At 33.1% G+C, this 23,280-nt stretch overlaps 3 protein-coding genes across 12 annotated transcripts; 2 read left to right on the forward strand and 1 right to left on the reverse strand.

The window, feature by feature from the left end:
• Positions 1–2,448: 2,448 nt before the first annotated feature.
• On the forward strand, positions 2,449–12,324 carry LOC120768914 (ATP-binding cassette sub-family G member 4). Of its 4 annotated transcripts, none has more exons than XM_040095682.1 (9): positions 2,449–2,517; positions 4,858–5,827; positions 9,017–9,134; positions 9,199–9,388; positions 9,458–9,603; positions 9,860–10,098; positions 10,169–10,717; positions 10,771–11,027; positions 11,104–11,448. In XM_040095682.1, exons 2-9 carry the CDS (start codon positions 5,260–5,262, stop codon positions 11,446–11,448), a joined length of 2,412 nt encoding a protein of 803 aa, XP_039951616.1. In that variant the 5' UTR covers positions 2,449–2,517; positions 4,858–5,259. The 4 variants fall into 4 exon arrangements, with proteins under 4 accessions (XP_039951616.1, XP_039951617.1, XP_039951615.1 ...); XM_040095683.1 differs by having other exon boundaries at positions 2,466–2,517; positions 4,846–5,827; XM_040095681.1 differs by having other exon boundaries at positions 2,471–2,517; positions 4,839–5,827.
• A 1,249-nt stretch (positions 12,325–13,573) lies between these two features.
• LOC120767869 (ATP-binding cassette sub-family G member 1) lies at positions 13,574–19,485 on the forward strand. 7 transcript variants are annotated; one of them, XM_040094188.1, is made up of 10 exons: positions 13,574–13,640; positions 15,632–15,806; positions 16,958–17,081; positions 17,148–17,337; positions 17,410–17,794; positions 17,875–18,000; positions 18,242–18,429; positions 18,490–18,658; positions 18,804–19,060; positions 19,136–19,485. In XM_040094188.1, the coding sequence occupies exons 2-10, from the start codon at positions 15,680–15,682 to the stop codon at positions 19,478–19,480; spliced, it is 1,911 nt and encodes a 636-aa protein (XP_039950122.1). In that variant the 5' UTR covers positions 13,574–13,640; positions 15,632–15,679; the 3' UTR covers positions 19,481–19,485. The 7 variants fall into 7 exon arrangements, with proteins under 7 accessions (XP_039950122.1, XP_039950119.1, XP_039950120.1 ...); XM_040094185.1 differs by having other exon boundaries at positions 13,584–13,640; positions 15,535–15,806; XM_040094186.1 differs by having other exon boundaries at positions 13,584–13,640; positions 15,567–15,806.
• Positions 19,486–19,534: 49 nt separating this feature from the next.
• On the reverse strand, positions 19,535–22,646 carry LOC120767868 (cell division cycle protein 23 homolog). The gene is made up of 5 exons (XM_040094181.1): positions 21,760–22,646; positions 21,431–21,610; positions 21,213–21,377; positions 20,719–21,155; positions 19,535–20,639 (listed from the first exon to the last, which is right to left on the reverse strand). Exons 1-5 carry the CDS (start codon positions 22,568–22,570, stop codon positions 20,184–20,186), a joined length of 2,049 nt encoding a protein of 682 aa, XP_039950115.1. The 5' UTR covers positions 22,571–22,646; the 3' UTR covers positions 19,535–20,183.
• Positions 22,647–23,280: the final 634 nt, after the last annotated feature.

Consider the following 23,280-nt stretch of genomic DNA (forward strand, 5'->3'; position numbering starts at 1 on the left):
TTTACCTTCGGATGATATGAGGGGGTTTTATGGGAGCCGGTGCGAAAATTTTAGGATGGGCGTGGCACCACCCACTTTTTGGTGAAATAACATATCTCGGGACCCGACCGACCGATTTCGATGAAATTTAGAAGTGGCGTATTCTTCATATATTCCTATGTGACAGTGCGAAAATCTACGAAATCGGACTACAACCATGTCGACTTCCCATATACCACAATTTTAAGTTCCATTTGATTATTTCACTTTCCAGTACACAAATCAAGTAGCAATTAAAATAACCGGATAAAGTTTTGCACTAATAATTCCTTTAAAGTTTGTCATCTTATGTCCAAAATTGCCCAAATCTAAACAGAACTGTTATACCCCCTAGGTACCAAATATTTATAGTTGACTTTTAACCGAAAATATCGGTCAATGTATGGGATATAATTGAAATTCAAAGAAAATCCTTTTCAGACAATAGTAACTCTATGTATCAAAAATGGGTTGAATCGGGTCAATACTTCCCTGAACTCCCATATATCTAACATAAAGTTTCGCGAACTTCCCGGTGACTTTATACTGCAAATATCGGTTATCAATATGTGAGTTATCTCAACGAAAATTACACAGTGGTTTTGACTGATAAGAGTGTATCTTTGTGCTTAAAACAGATACAATTAAGCGAAAACTTGACCTAGCCCCCATATAACTAATATCACGATTTTCGAACATCTGGCTGAATTTACTCCATATGATTGGTGATTGGATGTGAGGTACCTTAATGAAACCTAGGACACATTTTTTACTATATACTACAAATAATGATTTTTGCTTTTCTAACAAACCTAATGCCGAATATGTCGGTCAGTGTATGAGTTATATGTAGTATATGTACATATATAAAATTGCCAGATTCCGATGAGCAATTTCCCTGGCATTAATTTCTGCAAGTTGCAAGAGACTTAGCTCTTCCTTACTTGTTTTAGTATGACGATTTTGTTTAAGTTTTTATTCTTTTAATTAATGGTGACCATTAACTCCACAGAAGTGTTCAACATTTTATTACCAAGATATGCATATGTGATTTTTTTAACTGGGCCCTATACCCATTTGTCATCATAAGCTCTGCAACTTTAATTGTAAATGAGTATTATAAATTCTGAACATATAGAAGCATTTACCTTGGGGCATAAACCTCCAAGATAAAGAGGCAGATAAGATATAGTAATCATAAATTGGGCGTCAGTCCTTGCCGAAATGTGGGAAGGCTATTTACAAAAATCCCAAACTGCGTGAATTTTTTTACATACGTACATAGTATGTATAAGTATACTATATACATATATGAAATCGAATCTTAGATAAAGGGACAGATAAGATAAAATAGTCATAAAGTATGCGTCAGCCCTTGTTCACACATTTTGGGTGTTTAGAAAACTCCCAAGTTACTTGAATTTTTCACATACTTATGTACATTGTGCATGTATTTTATTTTTTTACATCATAGAACATACGGGATGATTTACTTTTTTCGGTTGTCCCTTTTTTCAACCTCAGGATCGTTCTCTGAGTTTGCACATGTTCCAATCAGCATATCTTCTTGTACTATTGCCTATCTTTGCAAAGACTTACACAGTAGTACTGGTATACATACATATGTATATATGTAGCAACAGGGTGATAGAATATATGTATAAAGGCAATATACATTGTATATACATATTTCATATTCATTTATTTTAATATATTGTTTAATTGTTTTAAGTAAAGCATGGAAGCTGTTATTATGTTCAGGAGTAAGATTGCAATATTACAATATACATATGTATATATGTATGATCATATATATATATATACATACATATATATTATAAATGTATTTATTATAAATAATCACTTGTATGAAGAAATAGTTTCTTATCAGTAAATTGATCAAGTTATGTGATGACCAAGGAAGGGAAAGTAATACAAAACGAAGAAGAGTGGACGCTATAATTCTCAATTCTGATAAACTAATAACAAGAACAAAAAGAAGAAGACAAAGAGAGGAGAGAGTAAGAAATAATTTTAATTTAGATAAGAAAAATGTTAGATGACATCTCATGAATACGCAATTTGATTCAAATTTATAGAAATATTCACATTTGATTTGGATTTTTATTAATAGTTCGTAATATTTAAAAATATTATATTCTCCTTTGCGATATATGAATAATTATGTTTTAAAACTTATATTTTGTTAATGACAAGGGCGTTTAATACCGTACTTGATAGGGCACAAGTGGTTAACGGCAACACTGATTTTCAATGTACAAAGTAATGTATGTACATTCGTATCTGGCAGTACACGCATACATATGAATATTCGTATTTAGATGAGAGTCGTCTCGGCTGTATTCAGGGTAGTTGATAGCCAGCAATATGTGGACTTCGTCGCTTACTCAAATCAGTCTATGAAATTTCGTTGAACGTGTTTGCTGGTAGGTCGCGGCACTACCTCGCATAGAACATTAGCGATAAGTGTTTCCAAAGGTACTTTGTTTAATTTTAGAAGAGTGATTACAATCCAAAAATATGGAAATACTTTTGGTACTTTTCAATTTAACAGTTCAAATTGAACTATATAAGATAAGCTCGCGCTTAATTGCATTCTCACCTGCAATGAAATCACAAGTACATAGTATATGAATCTACATACATATGTACATACATGTGTATTAAAAATAATACAAACATGCAAACGCTTATGCCTCAAACGCAATGAAGTGCTAAAAAATATAACATTAGTTTAAAGTACAAGATGAATACAAAAGTTTAGTTAATCCTGCAAAAAAAATATCACATGTCCGTGTTTGTGAATATTTAGCAGCATACATAATTTTTCGAGTGTTTGCCAAGCGGAAATAGTGCGTAATATAAGTAAAACAAAGTGTATACTATGTACATGTATTTTACAATTTCGCCGGCAAAACTATCAAAATGTTCGTCATACGTATGTACAGATGTACATACTAGAGAGATTGGATATGAAGTTTTTGAAATATCAGGCATGTCTTTCTGGAATAACAATTTGACAAGTGCATGGGCCAAACATAATTTCGGCATACATACATATGTTATGTGAACATGCGTGTACATAGAAGAAGCATACCCAAAACTAAAGAGATGAAAACTAAAGCTAAATTAAATAGACTACATGCGTGAATGGCGATCGCATATACATACTTACATACACTTCCACTTTCGTCTTTGAAGCCTTTTAAGTGGTAGGCAGCGAGAGCCGACTAACTAATAATCAACTATGGACAGAAGAGTGTACTATAGAATGTGAGACGACGGCAATTATACGTAAGGTATAAAGAAATATCCCTTGAATCAGTTGTTTGCAGTTTTTGGATTATTAAAATGATCCACAGACTGATATTTGCATATCTTATTTCCAGTGTGCGGGGAATATCACTTTTTGCAATCAGGACATACATATGTATGTATTTGCATAGCTTGATTAATAAAGTTCAAAAGTTTATCAGCTAGTACGCTATTAACATGATTACAATATAAATTGCCAACATTTTAGGAAATACTCTTTATGTACATATGTATGAAGATGCATACTTATGTGCAATTGTCATTCCATGCTAAAAAGAAACAAGTTGTAATAGTAAAAGTAATAAAATGTGGGGCATATGTAAATAGTGGAGGCGAAACAGGTGATGGGCGTGGGAATGGAAAGAATTATATGCAAATCGAAATGCTCATTGACAAGATGCCGCTACCCTGAATTTGAGCTCTCCTTCCGCAGAAACGTTTAGCAATTCAAATTTTGCGGCCGAACGATATAAAAAAGAAAACAAACAAAAACACCAAAAATTAAGTTTATTCAAACATACAGATGTATAAATATGAGAGCTCGCTCTTTTTAAAACTTATGTATTTTAATTTGGTGAGAGCTTAGAAGTTGAAACGAGACTGTTTAGTATTGCTAGTTATGTATCGACGATGAACTCTTCTTACATTTGTAAATATTGAATTTTAGGTTTAAAAAAACATTGATTAATACAATAATTTTTTAAATGCGATTCGTTGCAAATAATTTTTCTTACATAGTTGGGCTTTTTAGCATTTAATTTTATAAAAACTGTTGGAATACATATATTTCCATCAACATAAAGCAACGTACATACATATGTATGTATTGTGTAACTTTGTTTTCCGGTGTTGAAGTGTTTATGTTCTATGAGTATAAAATTGGTCGGTTTGCTATTTAATTATAGAGAGTGTTTTTGAAAGAGAAGCTGATTGCGAAAATAACAACAAGAAAATAAGAGTGTCAAATACAAAATTGCATAAACTGAAATGAATGTTATGGTTACTAGTGAGATTGCGGTCTAAATAACCCCCGACAGTATAAACGTTAAAATTCGTTCCTCAACTCAGCGGTTCACTACTGTTCTTTTGTGCGAGAGTGCAAACAAAACCCACAAATAAACCATAAGAAAGAGAAAATGTGGATATCATGTAAAAGCCAAAGTACGACGTATATAATCAAAACAAAGACAACAAATGCAATTTATGAATCCAATCCAAGCGAAGTGCAATAATAATAAACAAAAAGAAAAAATCTGTAACCACAAAAAATTAATTCGTTTGAATGTTTGTGTGTATGATAGCTTTAATTTATTAAATTTCATTGAATAATTGGAAGACGGATATAAACTTAAACTTCTGTATACCACACCTGTGAATAACAAAATCTATATCATTATCCTATATGTATGTATGTATGTACATATGTATGTATATGATAATGCGATTTTAAGCTCCATCGACTACATAATTTTGACAAACTTAAGACTTAAGAATGCTTCCCAGGTCCAAAAGTTCAGCAGAAGATTATAGTCATAAATAAATAGTCATTATAAAAACCATTCAGTGGAGCCATTAACTATTTAAAATAAAAATAATGGCTGTGAGTGATATAGTATGAGACTGTAATATCATTTGCTGTAGTATTTACCAACATTCCGAATGGATGACTAAAAACATTAAAAAAACAGTGCATTAAAGACAATAATAATAAAATTAAATTAATCGTACGATTAAGTTAATTTTTTTTAGAAAGCTCGACATAGATTTGTGAACATATGTATGTATGGATACATGCTCGCGTAAAACAACTATTCTGTAAATTTAATTTAAATAAGGAAAGCTAACTGGTTCAACAAAAAACTTAAAAACATCAAAAACAGAAATACATATGTACGTATAATTAAAATGTCTACACCGAATATAAACTTTGGATTGCTCTCCGCCATCGAAGTTTCTTATAGTACAAACAGTGACCAAACCGCAAGGAAAACTAAAACCGAAGACAATAACAGCGATTTGAACAGCAGTAGAAACATCACTAATATAAGCTCGAAGAAACATATGTCGGGCGATAAACACGAACCCATAAAGCTCGAAAAGGAGATTTCAGAGTCGAAGATGCATAAAATTGCAACAGAAACCAACTCGATAACACTAAGAACTACAACGCCAGAAACTAAATACAATAGTAACAAAACGAATAATTCGGACAACATATCAATGAACAGGCGGCTTTCGAAGACCGAGTCTTTTGAAAACGAGTTTGCGGAAACTGTTAACGCAACTCTTTCGAAAGCTGGATTTGCTACGGCAAGTAGGACAAGTAGGACTCATCAGCCTCCTCCTTATGAAAGCGGACCTATGGAGAAAGCAACCAGACCGCTTCAACATGAATACCCAAAGCAAATTAAATCGATAAACATAAGTTTTGAAAATATTTGCTATGGTGTTAAGACCGGTTTATTCAAAAGAGGTTAGTAGTAGTGTAAATCCTAGTGTACATAAGTATCTCAAATGGAACAATATTATTGAATAGTCGAGGAATATACTATACATGAACAATTATATATGTACATGTATGTATGTAGATGTCTATCTATGTTTCAAATTTAAATTTTTTAAATACTATTGTAGGATACACCAGCTTTCGAAGGAATGTTTTTTCTCTTTGATGAATCGCACTTTTGATGCTAGGTCAGGCCATGGACAAATTATTCTTAGCTTATGGATGAATGATGCTTATAACTGGGCATACCCGCTAATAAGGGATTGTTGAACTTTGAATATTTTGAACACATTCACTTTAATGAAATAATTATTTTTAGCCCACATTAAGGTTGAATTAAAATTACATTCTTTTACTGCTGTAATGAGTCATCAAACAGAGAAGAGGAGAATAAAATAATTGTCTGCTCTGGTCGAATCTGCATTAATTCTGAAAACTAACTGTGAACTCATACTTAAGAGATGGTTTTTTTATCACAATCACGCATTCTTAATAACTTAAGAATAGGCTCTGTGCATATACAAAGAAAGATATGTGTGTATATAGATATATTGCAGTGCGCCATTTTTATTACTGTACCACATGCAAAATTTAGTTTGTAGTTGAATGATCTTTGAATTTTCGTGTAGAATACGAACGGAAGAGCCACTTAGTTGAAATCAACTGTCTATCCATTATTCCATTTGTCATGAATCTAGCGAGCACGCCTACATGGCTTAGGACTACACATTCTGGTAAATGTATTCGAATATGAATATGACCTTGATAATCAAATATTTTCAATATAGTTAAAATTAATAACTTTTTACGTTCACAAGAAGTTTTGAAAGTTTCATTTTAACAAAAATTAACACAAATATTACTCATACTTAACGTTGCGTATTGGTCATTTGGCGTTTAATAGCTCCAACTACCAGCCTACCATACGTGTTAATGAGGAATTGAGGGAGTCAATACTTACTAAAATCGATTTGGATACATTCAAATTATAACGTGATTAAAAACATAGTCGAGCAGTTATGCACATACAATATTGTGCCTAAATCATACAATATGAATAAAGGTCCTTTCAAGCAGAGTGGAAGCACCTCCAAGAATCACCTAATTTATGAACGAAATTCGATTTTTTTTTTCAAAGTCTGCCATTTGGCGAATTACCATTGTTTTTTACATTTTAGGTCATTGTATAGACAATACCGTACAGATGAATATTATTTTTTTTTATACCCTGAAAGTTATATTCAGTTTGCGACGATGTTTGTTACAACCAAAAGGAAATGTCGGAGACCCTATAAAATATATCGTCACCTAAAATGCAAAATAACGTAACAACATTTTCGAAAATTCTGATTTCTGATAGCAGAACCTTAAAATGTTGGGCATATGTACTTATATGAATGTAATTTGAAGTAGTGGATCGTAATCAAAGAAACACTCAATTTCGAATTTTTTGATCATACGTTATTTTGCATTTTAGGAGACGATATGTACATACATATGTATGTATATAATATATTAATGATTAGTGTAACGAGCAGAGTAGATTTATACATACCCGCCTAACCGTCCATCTGTATGTATACATAAAAACAGTCCTTTAATTATTTATATATTGACCCAAAATTTCGTATAAAAGATATTTTTCTTTGAGGTGACTTTAACATATCTTCATTATTTTTTCATTTCGATTTGTTGTTGAAATTCATTAATTATATATAAATACATACATACAATCTTCAACATTTTGAATATGTAATTACTGTCGTTGGTTTCATTTAAAAATCCCCAAAACACACCTTTTCCGCGGTTAAACTGGGTTTGCGCCTTAACTATTATTATATACATACAAATAAAACTATTTTTTATTTTTTCTTATCGCCTTCATTGATAAAGCGAACCATTCATCACACCTGTGTGCTCGTATCTAACTGAAAGAGGCATTTGTATATACTCGTACAACTTGCATACATCTGTACATATGTCCAATTTAGAACGGTTTGATATATTTCAAATATTTTTACCCGACTGCTTTCTTCGAAACCATATTTAAAAGTGTATAACACAATTTGGATTAAGCGCACTAGCTAGTAAAATCGGATATATGTATGTATATGTACATGTCGATTTCTTTCTAGTTAAAATAGTTATTTCAGATAGATTTTAGAGTTCATGCTGACTTAGAACGAGTATTATTATAAACTGTTACAAATTGATTATTAGTATTATTGGAATTATAAGTCCTAGAGCTATAGTAGCATTACATTGGGCTGAATTTTTGATTACCATATAGATGAGAGATCGTAGATCTTGCCAACATCAAAGTGGCTATCACTACATACTATGTACTATGTACAAACAAATGATTGTATATCAAGAAAACAAAGGGTGTCTCAGAATGAACGCTTTGCTTTCCGTGCTACTCATTAATAAAAATGGCGACTTTTGCTTGGCAACACGTAAAGATAAGAGCCCAATATTTAGCTTCGCTTTCTGCTGTAAAGGGAAGCAAAAGTGTGAATCAGCCGTAAGTCCTTTACATAGCTATTGTTGTAATTATTTTAATGCTTAATCAGTTTTTGTCAAATATTTAATTCCCGAATGTTGTATGGCTCATCTTTGTAATGTATGTATGTATATGCATACTCGTGTATACTTATGAATGTGTTATTGGTGGTAATTTGCTTTATTATAGGCTTAAGGAAGTCTACAAAAAATCTAAATTATAAATATTACAATTTTGTATTGTGAGGTGTTTATATAATAAGTACAGTAATCTGGCCACTTGAAGCAATCAAACAAGATACGCGATTAGCGTACGTATATTTATTAACCTGCTCGATTTTAATCCGTTAAGTTTGCAGCAAATTTTATTATCAGAAACTACTTTTAATCAGCAACCTCTTAAAGTAGGGAATTTAGTATTTCAATTCCGAAAATATATTACTGATAAGACAAGTAATCACTAGTCTTTGTATTCATTATGTATCAATTCATACCAAATCCACAAATTAAAATTAGTTCCCTGGACAGCCCTATAAATTATTTTATATTACGCGAGATATCGTTACAGATTATCCAAGCATTACGTTCCAAATTTTAAATCCATATTATTTTAAGCGATTTATGTTCGAAATCTTCTGTTTGAGTTTTTTTCAGAAGATAAGCAGGTACTCAATGGCGTTACAGGAGAATTTCGTTCCGGTGAACTCAGTGCCGTCGTAGGGCCGTCTGGAGCCGGCAAGAGCACACTGCTCAATATTCTCTCATCATATACGTAATAGAAAAATAAATTTTAATCGCGATTATTTCTCCAAATATAAAATTTTCTTTCATTATAGGCTTTATGGGTTTTCGGGAGATATAAGGATCAACGGTAATCCGCGTGACGTGAAAACATTCAAACCAAATGTAGCCTTTATCACTCAGGATACCACACTGCAACCATTTCTCACTGTCAAGGAGGCAATGAATTTTGCTGCTAACCTCAAAATCGGTGCCCAAATGAACGCGAAAGAAAAACGTGAGCGGGTACATAATAAAATGAAGATTTTTTTCACAACATTTAGTTATATCTTAAGATATATTGTAAATCATTAGGTGTTGAAAATTCTGAAGTCCATGGGTTTGCTTGAGTCGCTCAACACGAGGACCGGTGACTTATCGGGTGGCCAAAAGAAACGATTGGCGATTTCACTAGAAATAGTGAATAACCCACCAGTTTTAATATTAGATGAGCCAACCAGGTAAATAATCACAAATTTATATTAGTAATAGATTAAAAAAACGAAAACATGTTATAGGTCTAAAAAGGTTCTGTTAATTTAGAATAAAATAAATAAAATCAAATTTAAATGGTAGTATCTGCTTGTTGGACCGAAAAATATTATATTTCCACTTTACAAATCACTTTTTAAATAATATTTCGAAGGGAACAAACTCTGCGACAGAATGTAACATAACGTACTAAGTAATATATTGCTTATTTTCTAAATTTTACAGTGGGCTGGACAGCTCTACATCTAATCAGTGTATTTCTCTACTAAAAACTCTGGCGATGGAAGGTCGCACGATCATATGCACAATTCACCAGCCCAGCGCCATAGTATTTCGAATGATCGACCATTTGTTCGCGATCGCAGAGGGCTCCTGCATATATGCAGGCAGAACAGACAATTTAATTCCCTTTCTAGCTGAAAATGGTTTACACTGTCCACAATCGTACAATCCTTGCGACTTTCGTAAGTCTTTTTTATTCCCTTATAAATTGGCAAATAATAATAAATTTAATATTTTTTTAATTTTTAATAGTTATGGAAATAGGTACAAACGATTATGGTCCAAACAATAAACTGCTTATTGAGAAAATGCAAAACGGTCGTAATACTGGGTATCGACTAGTCAAACCTTCATTTTCCCTTTCAACCGCAAATACAACGTCAACAACTAATACTAATGTGCCATTGACACCAGTTGAAGAATTGCCATCACGTGTTTCCAACACGAACACACATACCAAAGAGAAACAGCATCAATGCTGTAGTGATAGTAGATTTTCTAAACCGAGGAAATCGAGAATTTCAATTGATACCGGACATATTTGTAAAAGTGACAATATTTATGCTACACCATTTTACCGTCAATTAGCAATTTTGCTAACCCGTACTTTTCTACTTCTTTGGCGTGATAATTCGCTTACAACACTGCGATTCAGTATTCATTTCGGAGTGGCACTGCTCATCGGCTTTCTCTATTATGATATTGGAAATGATGCCGCGAATGCAATGAATATTTTCCGTTATGCCTTCTATACAATAATGTTCATTATGTTCTGTGCCTTCTCGTCGATCCTAACGAAATGTAAGAAGCAACTTTTCTTTAATTTCAGGGTAATTATTTTAATATTTTTTCAGTTCCCCTAGAATTTCCCATAGTTTCACGAGAACATTTCAATCGTTGGTACTCACTTCGCGCATATTATATTGCGATTACTTTAGCCGATATCCCAATACAGCTTATATGTACGAGTCTCTTCTTATTTCCCACGTATTATCTGACTGGACAGCCTATGGAGCTAATGCGATTCGCTTTGTACTTCACAATCGTGTTTCTTACAGCTCTTGTCGGACAAAGCATTGGACTCAGTGTAGGCTCAGCTCTGAGTGTTCATGTAAGTTTATGTTCATATGAAGCATATGTACATATGTATATACAAATTATGTTAATTATTTTATGGTTATTCTCAGTATGGCGCCATCTTTGGACCATTTTTTATTTGTCCTTTCCTGGCGTTTTCTGGATTCTTCCTTCAAAGAAAAGACTCTCCATTCTATTTAAAATGGATGTTCGATATTTCATTCCTCAAGTATGCCTTGGATGGATCGATGTTATCGCTTTTCGGTTACGGTCGTGCAAAATTGGAGTGTAAGGAATTTTACTGCCATCACTCCCATCCTGTGTTCTTCCTTAAGAACATGGATTTGGCCAATGCAAATTATAAACTGGCTGCCATATTTTTGTTATCGCTATTTATTGTACTAAGAATTCTCGCATTTTATATCATGTCTTTCAGGTTGAGATTATTCAGATGAAATAAGCTGTATATATGTATTTTAAGCAAGAATTTTGTATTATATAATTAATATACATCCTTGTATACTAATAAATTTTAATGAAATGGAGAATAGCTCAAAATAAACCCTTAGACACATAACAATCATTATACCAGAGCAATACATACATGATGTACATATACATATATAAAACAAAATAGTAGTAAGAATAATTAATCAGAAACCGATTTACAGTTTCATGGTTGGCCTCATAGAGAATGAAATGTTTATATACTAAATACACATATTTGAAATCTTTAAATTTTAACTTTTCTTAGCACGAACATTAGAAGTAACCCTTTTATACAAAATTGTGAAGTGCTCTCAACGCGATAATCACATTGGAAGTATGAGGGAAGTTTTACGAATTTCTTCAATCAGTAAATCAAATATCAGTTAAATATCAGACTCTGACTTTTACAATGAAGTGGAATTAACTTTTCTTAGCAGAACCATTGCAGTCAAGGTTGTATTTTTGTAATAGTTTAATTTTTGTAATAGAAGATTGTTTAACGTTTGGAACATTCCTCACTTTTCAAATTTCATTTTTATACACTCAAGTATTTAAAACAATTTAAAAAAATTTAAAGGTATTTTTTATTTAAAAAATGTCTTTAAATAATTTAAGCGCTGTGTGTAATAAATGTTATTTACAATTAAATTTATGGGTGTAAAATACATACACATACACGAATGTATATATATTTATTTATATTTTACTTAGCAAACCCACGTTATTTCGGATGTGTGTATTTTTGCTCGTTAATTCATTAAATGTACCTTCTCATTCGGGACAAACCAACAAAGAATGCTTTTCAATCTTTAAATACGCAAAATAAACAACAATAATTTACATTTTTCTATGTATTGTCAAGAACGAAAGGACTCAAAGCGATATACGAATACTAACAAAATTCTTAAAGCCTAATGGCTGATTCACAGACAACTTTGCTTCGCTTGTTGTATCAACCTGAGAAAAGTGTACCCATTTCTGCACGTATAGTCTGCAAAAAACTTTCATGGATTCAAAAACTAATTTCTCTCAGTTCCATTTTATCAATCAAAATAATAAATCCATAAGTATGTACATACATACTTATGTACATATGTATATGCACATTTGGTATAAATTTTTCTAATTCTCATTGTATCAGAAATAACATTAAAAATTTTATAAATATATTGTCAAATTAAGTATCTGAATTGAAGAAATAAAACTTTGAAAATAATTCCAAATGACAGGACATAATGCATTTTCATGCAGAGTCAAGAACGTTGATATTCTACTAACTAACGGAAGAAGTAATGGAAATTTCCCACTAATATTGGATTGAAATTAAAATTCATTAACAAAGGTGTAATGGTTCATTCCAACGACATCCCAAAAGGTGTATTTTCCATTCCACTGATTAAAAATATAATTTTGCTAGAAATTCTGTGTGTACTTGTTAAATATAGAAATTCATAATTTATTCGAGGTAGCTATAGAAGTAATACATACATATGTATGCGCATAATATAAAACACCAGGGTTGAATTAACTAATTGCAACCAAATTTTATAAATGTGATTAATAATTCCTGAAAGATAACAAACGATGCTCTTTGTCTCCATGAGGGATTGTGGTGCTTTATATCTAATTTTTCTGGAACCTAAAATAAACTAGATAAGCGAACGAATCCTATCCTACTGCAGGAGGAGAAAACCATTTGCCCTTGGTTAGTAACGTCAAACCTCGAATTGTTCATCCAGACTTCTTAAAGGCAGTCGAAATTGAATTTCGCATCTCTTTCATACTAAATTTGGCTTATGCGGAAGGAGTTTCAATTTGAAATTCATGTGTCCAGCCATAACGATATTGATTTATAGCACTTATATGTTGCAAATATTGATATATACTTATATTCTTATTGTTTATGAGAATCGTCTTAATTGATGTAAACTACAAGTCAGAGAAAGAGCGATCAATTTGCAAACGATCGCCTTTGTACTCACGGTTTTCACTCTTTCAAACTTTCATGTTATCACTAAATTGGCGAGTAGAATGTGTGAGCGGCTGAACATTCCCAAGCGGCCATGGAGCTCCAAGCTAACAATGCGATTAGAAGCCAATCAGTCGAAGTCGGTAAACTCACAAGACAAATGTTCATGAGTATATGCGGATACGCTAGGTCAATATGAGTTCACATTGGTTGAATAATGATAAAGAAAAATATTTATACTATACTTATAAAAAGCAAGAAAATACTTGTATAATAAAGTGGTCAAGTTCATAATTTGCAGCGTGGAGTGAATATTAATTGATTAAGTGCTTCAACGATATTCTATGTGCAGTATACAAATAACTATATGCACATGTATTTGTGTATATGCAAATCACAGAAATGAACCGCACAAAACGGGATAAGCGCATTTGGATTTTAATAATAATAGTGCAGTTTATTCATCTATTAATTTTAGAAGTTATTATTCAATTCAATTTGATTGCAGAGCGTATAAATAAATATTTATCACAAAATGCTAATGCGCGGATGTCATGTGTAGACAATTACATACAAATGTACAGAATGCACTTAAGTATGAGGTGAATGATGCTGATTGATATGTTTGGGTTGTATACGAAATTTATCATAACCGATTTTTGAATTTTCGGGGAGAATAAAATAATATACGAATGCATACGAATCAGTGCGTCAATTTAAGGGAACAATTTAAAATAATCGAGGACATTTTGTGTTTCGAAATTTTTTTGTTGTTCATGAGAAATATTTAGTTAGAAATATGTACATTTGAAATTACTTAGAAAACAACTCAGTTGCATTTATTCAAGTAATACCCCAAATAAAGATTTTGTGATAACGCATCCGACCAGGTTCGATTTAAGGTCATTTCCTCTAGTGCTACACAATTAGCCTAAACGTATCCAATATGCGTATGTATGTATGTATGTATGAATGTTTATGTGTGCAACGTTATGGATTTCAGTTTTAACTTTTTGCAGTAATAAAGTAATGGGTCAAGCGCAATAATTTAATCACTTAATGCGCTGACTAACTACTGAACATTCATCATACATTTAAGCTACTTACATATGTACTTATATTGTTCAGTTTATTACATTGATAAGCCACGTACATACAGCGTCTGCTATTGCCAAAGCCAAAGATACATATATACATACATGTGCATACAATTAAATAAATGCATATTGAGAGCTTTCTTATCAATGCAGTAGTAATGTAATCTCAGTTTAAAGGACTCTGCCGATGCTACGGTTCATTGCTGTAATTCATTGTTGTGTGTACATATGTAAGTGCTATATTTTGGAACTGTTATACATTAAGCGCGAAGCATTTTGTCATTTTCACCACAGTTATCTGCCCAGATGCAACACAGTCTAAAACAATCTAAAAGTAGCTGAACAAGATATAAGCCGCTTGTACGTTACTTTCTTTATTTTTTTGCTATGTACTCGTACTTCGTTTTTGATCAGTTTTCATTTCCGAAATAGAGTTCTTTCTCTCCTTGTTACCTCAGTGCACTGATCCATGAAAGACCAGTTTCTAGTTTGAATTGTTTCTGGCAAGCTGAGTACCTTTCTCAAGCGCTTTCAAACTTAGCTGTGTACGAGTATATGCATGAATATGGTTATGTTGACCAAATAGTGCTTCATCCACATGCTTGCATTGTGCGTTAGTCTAGTTAGAGCTTTTCATGTGTTAGCCACAATTTGTATGAAGTGAAAGCAATGCTTTATAATTATCTCTTTATTCATTTCAATGGATGTACTAAAGATTAAATAAGACCTGAATTGTGACAAAAAACACTTTTTGGATTAAATTCATGAAACTAAATTAATTATATTCATACCAACATGCATTCACACATATATACATATCCATAGATTCAAAGGACGCCCAAGAATGATTTCCTCTATGAGTGTTGTGCATGAGTTGGGAATCACTGGCTATAATATAGTAGGTCGTACGTTGTGTGTAAGTTTAAAAGCATATTTTATATATTCACTTAATATTATAATAGCAAGGCTAATTGCTTATCTAGCAGGTTAGCGAAATTTATGTATTTAAAACATACAGTCGCTGTTTTAATCTCAAGCTTAACTGTGAATTGACTTGGTGTTAGTGACATTATATCAATATAGATTAGCTGCGTTATTTTAATCACCGTGAGCGGATAGTGATATTTAAAAATGCCAGATAAGGATGACGCAATGGAGATCGAGACTATTGGTAGCGGCAGTTCAGCAAATGGCAACCTCTTGAGCCAAGAGAAATTCAAATTACACTTCAGCAATGTTTTCTATACTGCTAAACAGAGTAAGTCATGAGTTCGTCAAATACTCCGGGAACATAGTACAAAAACGTGTTGAAAGTTAGGAATGAAATCATGTTGGGGGCTAGGTCAAGTTTTCGCCTAATTTTATTCATTTTAGTCACAAAGAAACACTGCTATGAGTAAAACACGCTTATCATTTTAATTCAGATAACTCACATATTGGCCGATATATCCGGTATAAAGTCACTAGAAAATTCAAAAATTTTATATTATGTATAGCCCACTATTACTATCACCCAACTATCAGGGGCTAGTTATTGATTTATTGTGCCGTTATATGGGGTGTGTGCGGGGTTATCTTCCGATTCTACCAGTTTTCACACTGTCCATAGGTGTTTCCACAATATTCGAGCTAAACAAATTGTTGTTGTAACTTTAGTGGTTTAATAGATATGCACATTAAACTTATTAGAGGGCGGGGCCACGGCCACTTTTTCAAAGTTTTTTACTCGCAAGTGCCCCTTGTTATTGCAATACCCTGTGCCAAATTACAGTTTTATATCTTAAATTAGTGCTTAGTTATGGCTCTTTATAAGTTTTCGGTTAATGGTGTTTTGTGGGCATGGGAGTAGTCCGATTGCACCCATCTCGTAATTTTTTTGTACCAAGGAACTTGCGTACCAAATTTCATTAAGATATCTCAACTTTTACACAAGTTACAGCTTGCACGGACGGACGGACAGACAGACAGTCACCCGGATTTCAACTTTTTCTTATCATCCTAATCATATATGTATATATATATATACATATATCCCTATATCGCCCTTGATAAGTTTTAGGTAATACTTACAACCATTAGGTGAACAAAACTATAATACTCTGCAGCAACAGGTTGTAAGAGTATAAAAATAGATTACTACTCCTTTTGGCGGTTTTCGGTTAGGCAAACGTATTTTTCATAATAAAAGTAGCATCAATCGACCTATCTACATACATATGTAAGCATATCCTCTATGTGATTAAAAATTTTTATTAGTATAAGTAAAGCTAGCATTCGAATTTTGGGACTCAATATTGCTTTTCCTGCATTTTACATCATGCTCAAACAAATGTACCCACACATATGTATATATTGATATGTGTGTGCTATGTAAATATTCTATTTTTCCAACTTCTTTTTCGATATCAGACAATAAACTGGTTACGATACTTAATGACATATGTGGAGAGTTCAAATCTGGTCACCTAACCGCTGTGCTGGGGCCATCTGGTGCGGGGAAAACTTCCATTCTCAATGTGCTATCTGGCTTCAAGTATAACAATAATTTTATACTATATATTATACTTAATATATACGTAAAGTGATAAAATATTTGCAGAGCAAGTGGTGTGTCTGGCAAAATCACCTTCAATGGAGAAGAACGAAATAACTTGGCATATCGCAAGGTATCATGCTACATTCCACAAGATTTTGCCTTGCTCGATTTATTAACGGTGCAGGAGACCATGAGCGATTCGATGGATCTTAAATTGCCTTCAGAAACAAAGTCCGAAGAAAAAGAAAAAATTGTGAGGGTTCACGATTTTCAAATACCACACAACAGTGTCTCACTAATAGTGTGCCTTACGTGTTTCAAATAGGTCAACGACATTATTCGGATCCTAAATATGGAGAAGTGCCGACACAGATTAGTGCGTAATCTTTCCGGTGGTGAGAGGAAACGGCTATCTATTGCTATAGAATTGGTCACCAATCCTCCAATTATGTTTTTTGATGAGCCAACTAGTGGATTGGATAGTGTCTCCAGTTTGCAGATAATCAACTATTTGAAACAATTAGCGCTTGATGGCCGGATAATTGTGTGTGTAATTCATCAGCCAAGTTCGAAACTTATGAAACTATTTGATGATGTTATAGTTATGTCGCGAGGAAATTTGGTGTATTCAGGACCAAAAGCGGATATGATTCCCACTTTTGAGGAAGCGGGCTTTGCATTTCCCGAATATTACAACCCAGCCGATTTCGGTGAGTTTGAGAGCCTACCCCTTAAGTTTATACAAGATAACGGGTGCATGTACTTAGATATCTGTTTATTTTATCCCCAGCTTTAGAGGTGAGCAGTGAAGAGCACAATGAACAAATCTTGAGTTTAATTGAAAGAAACAAGATACGTTATTGCGGAACATCCCACCATCCTACTGAAGACGAAACGAATGCAATAAACGAAAATAGTAAGTAATACATTAAAAACAAGTAATTCTTAGACGAATTTAGTATATATCGGTACTCGATTATATACATACATATGTAAATACATGTATGCCATCTGAATGCGTTGGACAATAATTTTAATGTATTTAATAGCCTACAAGATTCTATGTGCACCTTCATTTTATATCATTGTAATATACTTCTAAAGCTATTTGATCGATTATTCTTCCCATTTTGACTAGTATATTTCTGTTATCATAGCCAAAATATTAAATAACTCAAATAATCACATCACAATTGATGTGTCATCGCAAAGTGGCACTGAAAGCAGGCGATCAGCAAATGAACGATGCAGATTCACAACCATACGTCCCGAAGCCAAGGTAGGGGTCTACAGGCAAATGGTCATACTCACACGGAGATCTCTACGTACAATGTCAAGGAACTTGGTAGCTTATTGCACTTCAAAACTTAGAATGGAATTATTTTTTTCTTCTTCTTTGAAATAGATAGCAGTACAGTTACGTGTTATAGTGCATGTTATTGTTGCAGTTCTTGTTGGGGCAGTATTTTGGGATATCGGCAATGACGGTGCCAGGACTTTAACAAATATTTCTTGTATTTTTTTCATTATAATGTTTATATTCTTTGGCAACGCTATGCCTTCAATTTTGCTATGTGAGTAAAATTTATATTATTACTGTGGTTTTATATGAAAGATAGGTACATATGTACTTGGGAATTCACCCTACAAAGTGAACTGTAGCCGCTGTATAAATATTCGTTCGAAGTTAATACATATCTGAAATGAAGCATATTTTAGGTCCACAGGACACGCCGGTTTTTATACGTGAGTACTTAAACGGTTGGTATTCCCTTAGAGCGTATTATGCGTCAAAACTTACCTCAGATCTTCCGATGCTCTTAATTTGTCCAACATTATTTACGGCGATAATTTACTTTATGACAAGTCAACCGGATGATATTGTACGATTTGCTATGTGCTGGGTGGTTAGTATAATTTTGGCCATTGTAGGTCACTTTATGGGATTAGCGTTTGGGTCGATATTCGAGTTGCAGGTGAGCTATCTTTGAAAAGCTGAAAGTATAAGAATTGTTAAATAACATATGTACGTGTTTTTGTTTGTTTTGTAGATGGCAATCCTATTAGTACCTGGAATATCGATTCCGTTTATGATTTTTTCAGGGTTTTTTATACGTATTCATGAATTGTCAGATATTTTTCGGCCATTGTGTGATATCTCCTTCTACCGTTATACCATGGAAGCATTTATTCAAGCTATATATGGGTATGGTCGTCCCGATTTACAATGTCATAGAGAATTTTGTTACTTCAAATCACCAAGTAAATTGCTAAAGGAGTTGGATATGGAAGCCGACTTGTATGGCCACGACATTTCCGTGCTTTCCATTTGGATAATATTCTTTATGGTGTTATTTTTCATTAGCTTGGTTTTACGTATTAAACGTGAGCAATAAATATACAGAATTTTCGTTTTATTAGATTTTTTAACATTAACTAACGCAAAAATATAATTATGGAGAAAGTTCTATATAATTATTGAACAAATACAAACGCATTTTCATATCAAAAATGCAAATTATTTAACTTTTCTATTCACAAATTGAGTAAATATGAAAATTCAGAGCACTCCAGAACACCGTATTTCCGTTATTCATTGGAATTATTACGTTAAACTAAAACTTTTAAAATCCCCATTTGTACAAATATATATTTCTAATACTGATTGGTTATTATCAAATATGTTTAAGAGAAAGGTGTTAATGATAAAATAAATTGTGTTAATTAAATTTGAATATCAATATTTATGTAGTGCATTCAGAAATTTTGTAATATGGAATAAATTAATATTATTTAGTAGCAATTTATATAAGACATACGTAAGTACATCACACCAATTATATTTAACATAAGAACTCATGAATAATACTTAAAATACCGCAGTAATTTAATCGTTTTCAGTCACTGGCATACTTTTACAAAAAGAAAGTTCATATTTAACTTTGTAGTGTATACTTACAATAATTCTTTATACTAATGCGATTATATTAAAACATACTTTGTCTAGCAAAGTTTATAAATAACATGTTTTACAAGAAAATAATTGAAAATATGTGTTCCAAATGCCAAATTGTTGATTCGCCAATTGAATAACCTATTTTAATCTATAGAAATTGAAGAAATTTCCATGGAATGTGGCTCGTCGTCATTGCTCTCTTGATCTCTGATTTGTGCTGCTTTTTCATTTGACTGCCCAACTCCACTCGCTGCCGCCGCGCTAGTACTCGGGCCAATATCATTTGCATTGCTTGAAACAGCCAACTCGCTTTCATTCAAACTCATATCGCCTGTGGTTGATGCCATATGCATATTTGTAATGCTTTCAGCATCGGTTGCTGCCGATTTTGTAGGCACTTTTATATCTGATTGGCAGGACAATGCGTAGTCGCTACACAGATATTCACTTAATTCCATCTCTATGTCATCATCTGATGAGGTATCCCCTGCTATGACGTTTGCATTCGCAGAATTGTTCGCTTCACTATCACTGTTTCCGGTTTTCCCACTACGTTTATTTTCAATCGTTTTAAGTAATGCTTTTGCCTCAGATTTCCGCTATAGACGATTACCGATTTATAAAAAAAAATATAAAAAGTCTAAAATTATAATATTCACATTGCATGTACATAACTACCTCATCGGATTCGAGACATTTATAAGCATAATGCGAAGCTTTGTCAAATTGTCCTTTTGCTTCGTAATAGTTTGCCAAAGTCATGAAACCATGGTATAAACTCTGTTTGTCTGTTGCTGCTCTTTCGTCATCGCAATACATTATATAACACTGAACAGCATCTTCAATCTCTCCCCTTTTTTCATGCAGACCGGCTAATTTACACATAGCAACTCCTTCTATGTCACCTACATCACAAGCTTTCCAATAACACTTGATGGCGTTTTCGAACTTTTCTAGTTTTTCGTATGTTTCTCCTAAAGCCACAAGCATTCGGCTATCATATGGTCGTAATTGGTGGGCTATTTTGAAATAGTACAAACTATAATAGTGCATTTTGAGGATTTCATATGATTGACCCAAGCCGTACCAGGCGCGATAATCTCGCTTATTAACTTCTAAATATCGGAATATTTGTTATTCAAAGGTTTCTGGAAAAAACATTGGTAACTTACCCACCGCCTTGCGATAGCTTTGTATAGCGGCATTTGTATTTTTCAGTTCCATAAATTCGTGACCCATTAATGTCCATGCTGACAAGTACTTTGGATTTAATTTAAGAGCACGCTGAAAGTAGACGATAGCCATTTGATGGTCTGACCGTATGCTGTAATAGTTGCCTAAAAAACATAAAAATTAACTGTTTTTAAGACAACCAATATCACTAATTTACCAACAACGCAGCATGTTTCTGGACAATACTTATTAATACTGACTGCCTTATGCGCTAGTTGAGCCATTTCTGTCTTCAATTCTTTTACAAAAAGCAAATTAGAGTAAGTGTCCATATTTTCCAATCGATAGGGATCAACCTCTTGTAGTGTTTGAAAAATTTCTATTGCTCTGTCGACATCTTTGGAAACAAATAATGAAAGAAATAAAAATACTTCTATTAATTTTTTATAATAAGTTGCATAATGTCCCATAATTCGATTCTTCTACTGTAATATCATTGTTTCGCATTCTATTTATTATTAATATAAGTACATAATAAGTACCAACCTCTTTTGTTGTGATATGCCTGGGCCATTTGTGAAGTTACATATACACTTTTACGAAATCCTGCATGTTGGAGGTCTTCATACGCTTTTAAGCCTTCATCATTCAAATACATTTCAATGTAACTGTGTGCAACAAAAAAGTGGCGCATCCAATGTCCCCCAAAATTTAGAGACAACATTTTTTCTTTTTCCAGTATGAGCGGTGCTAGTTCAACATAAGCTGCCCATAACATTGGTGCTAGTCGAATTGCATGTACCAACATTTGTATTGCGACTTTGTTGAGATTCAATGATTTTAATACCACCCCATAAAGATATATACCATAACCATCAAGACGACCGTGCGAATATTCCGAACGAAGAATTGTCAACAATTCTGTCATATCTCGCACGTGTCCTATATCATTCAAATTCGAACGATCTGTTGTGGAGTCCAAACGTTTTTTTTCTTTTGCCAAGAAGGTCGCATAAAGATGGAGGAAACGTGGAACAGACGATTCACAATTTCGCACAAAGTACGCAGCGCGATCATACTCACGCACATCGAAGTAACTTTTTGCTAGAAAATAATTATCATATTCTACTTGTGATATTCCCTCCAGGAACTGACAAGATTCCTCATTCGCCGAGCTAAACTGTTGTTTGCAACGATTTGGGCCACCTACATCACAGTCGACATCACTGAGGCCATGGCTCATTTCAGCGAGCCACTTAGCACTTTGAGTTAGCCCTCTCTTTTGGCATTCGATAATGCCTCGACGCAGTTCTCGTTTTACGTCCGGTAATGGAATATTAAACAAATCCTCCTCCATATTAATAACAGCTTACAGCAAAGTTAAATGTCCGCGAATTCTAGGCTGCTTTCAGAAATTCCACTCTTTAAACAAATGTTATAATGCCGAGTTTATAGGTGTATGCTCTTTAAGAGAGAATTTGCCTATTTGACAGTCAACAGAGTTGCCAGTTTTCTATACGATGAAAGTATAAACTCTGACAACTCCATTTTCACAAATAATACTTTTAATTAATTGAAAAAATTTTTATAATTAACAGAAATTAAAAAAAATTGCATAAGTAATTTATAGTAATTATATTCAATGTAGCATTTAGGGAATAAAGCTTCGGCAACGCTTTATAGTGGAAGTTCAATTTTCGTTCCCTGGACCTTCTCTATAATTTACGTTCTCCGCAGCTAATCCCGAATAGTGAAGCCAAGTTTTCAATATTCTCTGCTTAAAGGCTCATATATACGCAACTTTTCTTGCTTTGCGTGAGAGTTCACCCTGAAACAACGAAGCGCACAAAAATTCTCTCTAGTAAGTAGTGACTGTTTCTTTGCAAATCGTAAATAGATGCGAGTTGGTCAACATTTCGTTTGGCTTTGCGTTGAAAACTTTTTGTGAGAAAGTATTCATTCCAAAAGGAACTTTGCTGTCAAAACAAATGTCTGACTCAAAGCGGAGCGGAAGTTCTATATGAATTATCCATTAGACTTTTGCAGAAAACGTATATCATAATAATT

Source organism: Bactrocera tryoni, chromosome 2 (genome assembly GCF_016617805.1).
Source record: "Bactrocera tryoni isolate S06 chromosome 2, CSIRO_BtryS06_freeze2, whole genome shotgun sequence".
NCBI classification, from domain to species: domain Eukaryota; kingdom Metazoa; phylum Arthropoda; class Insecta; order Diptera; family Tephritidae; genus Bactrocera; species Bactrocera tryoni.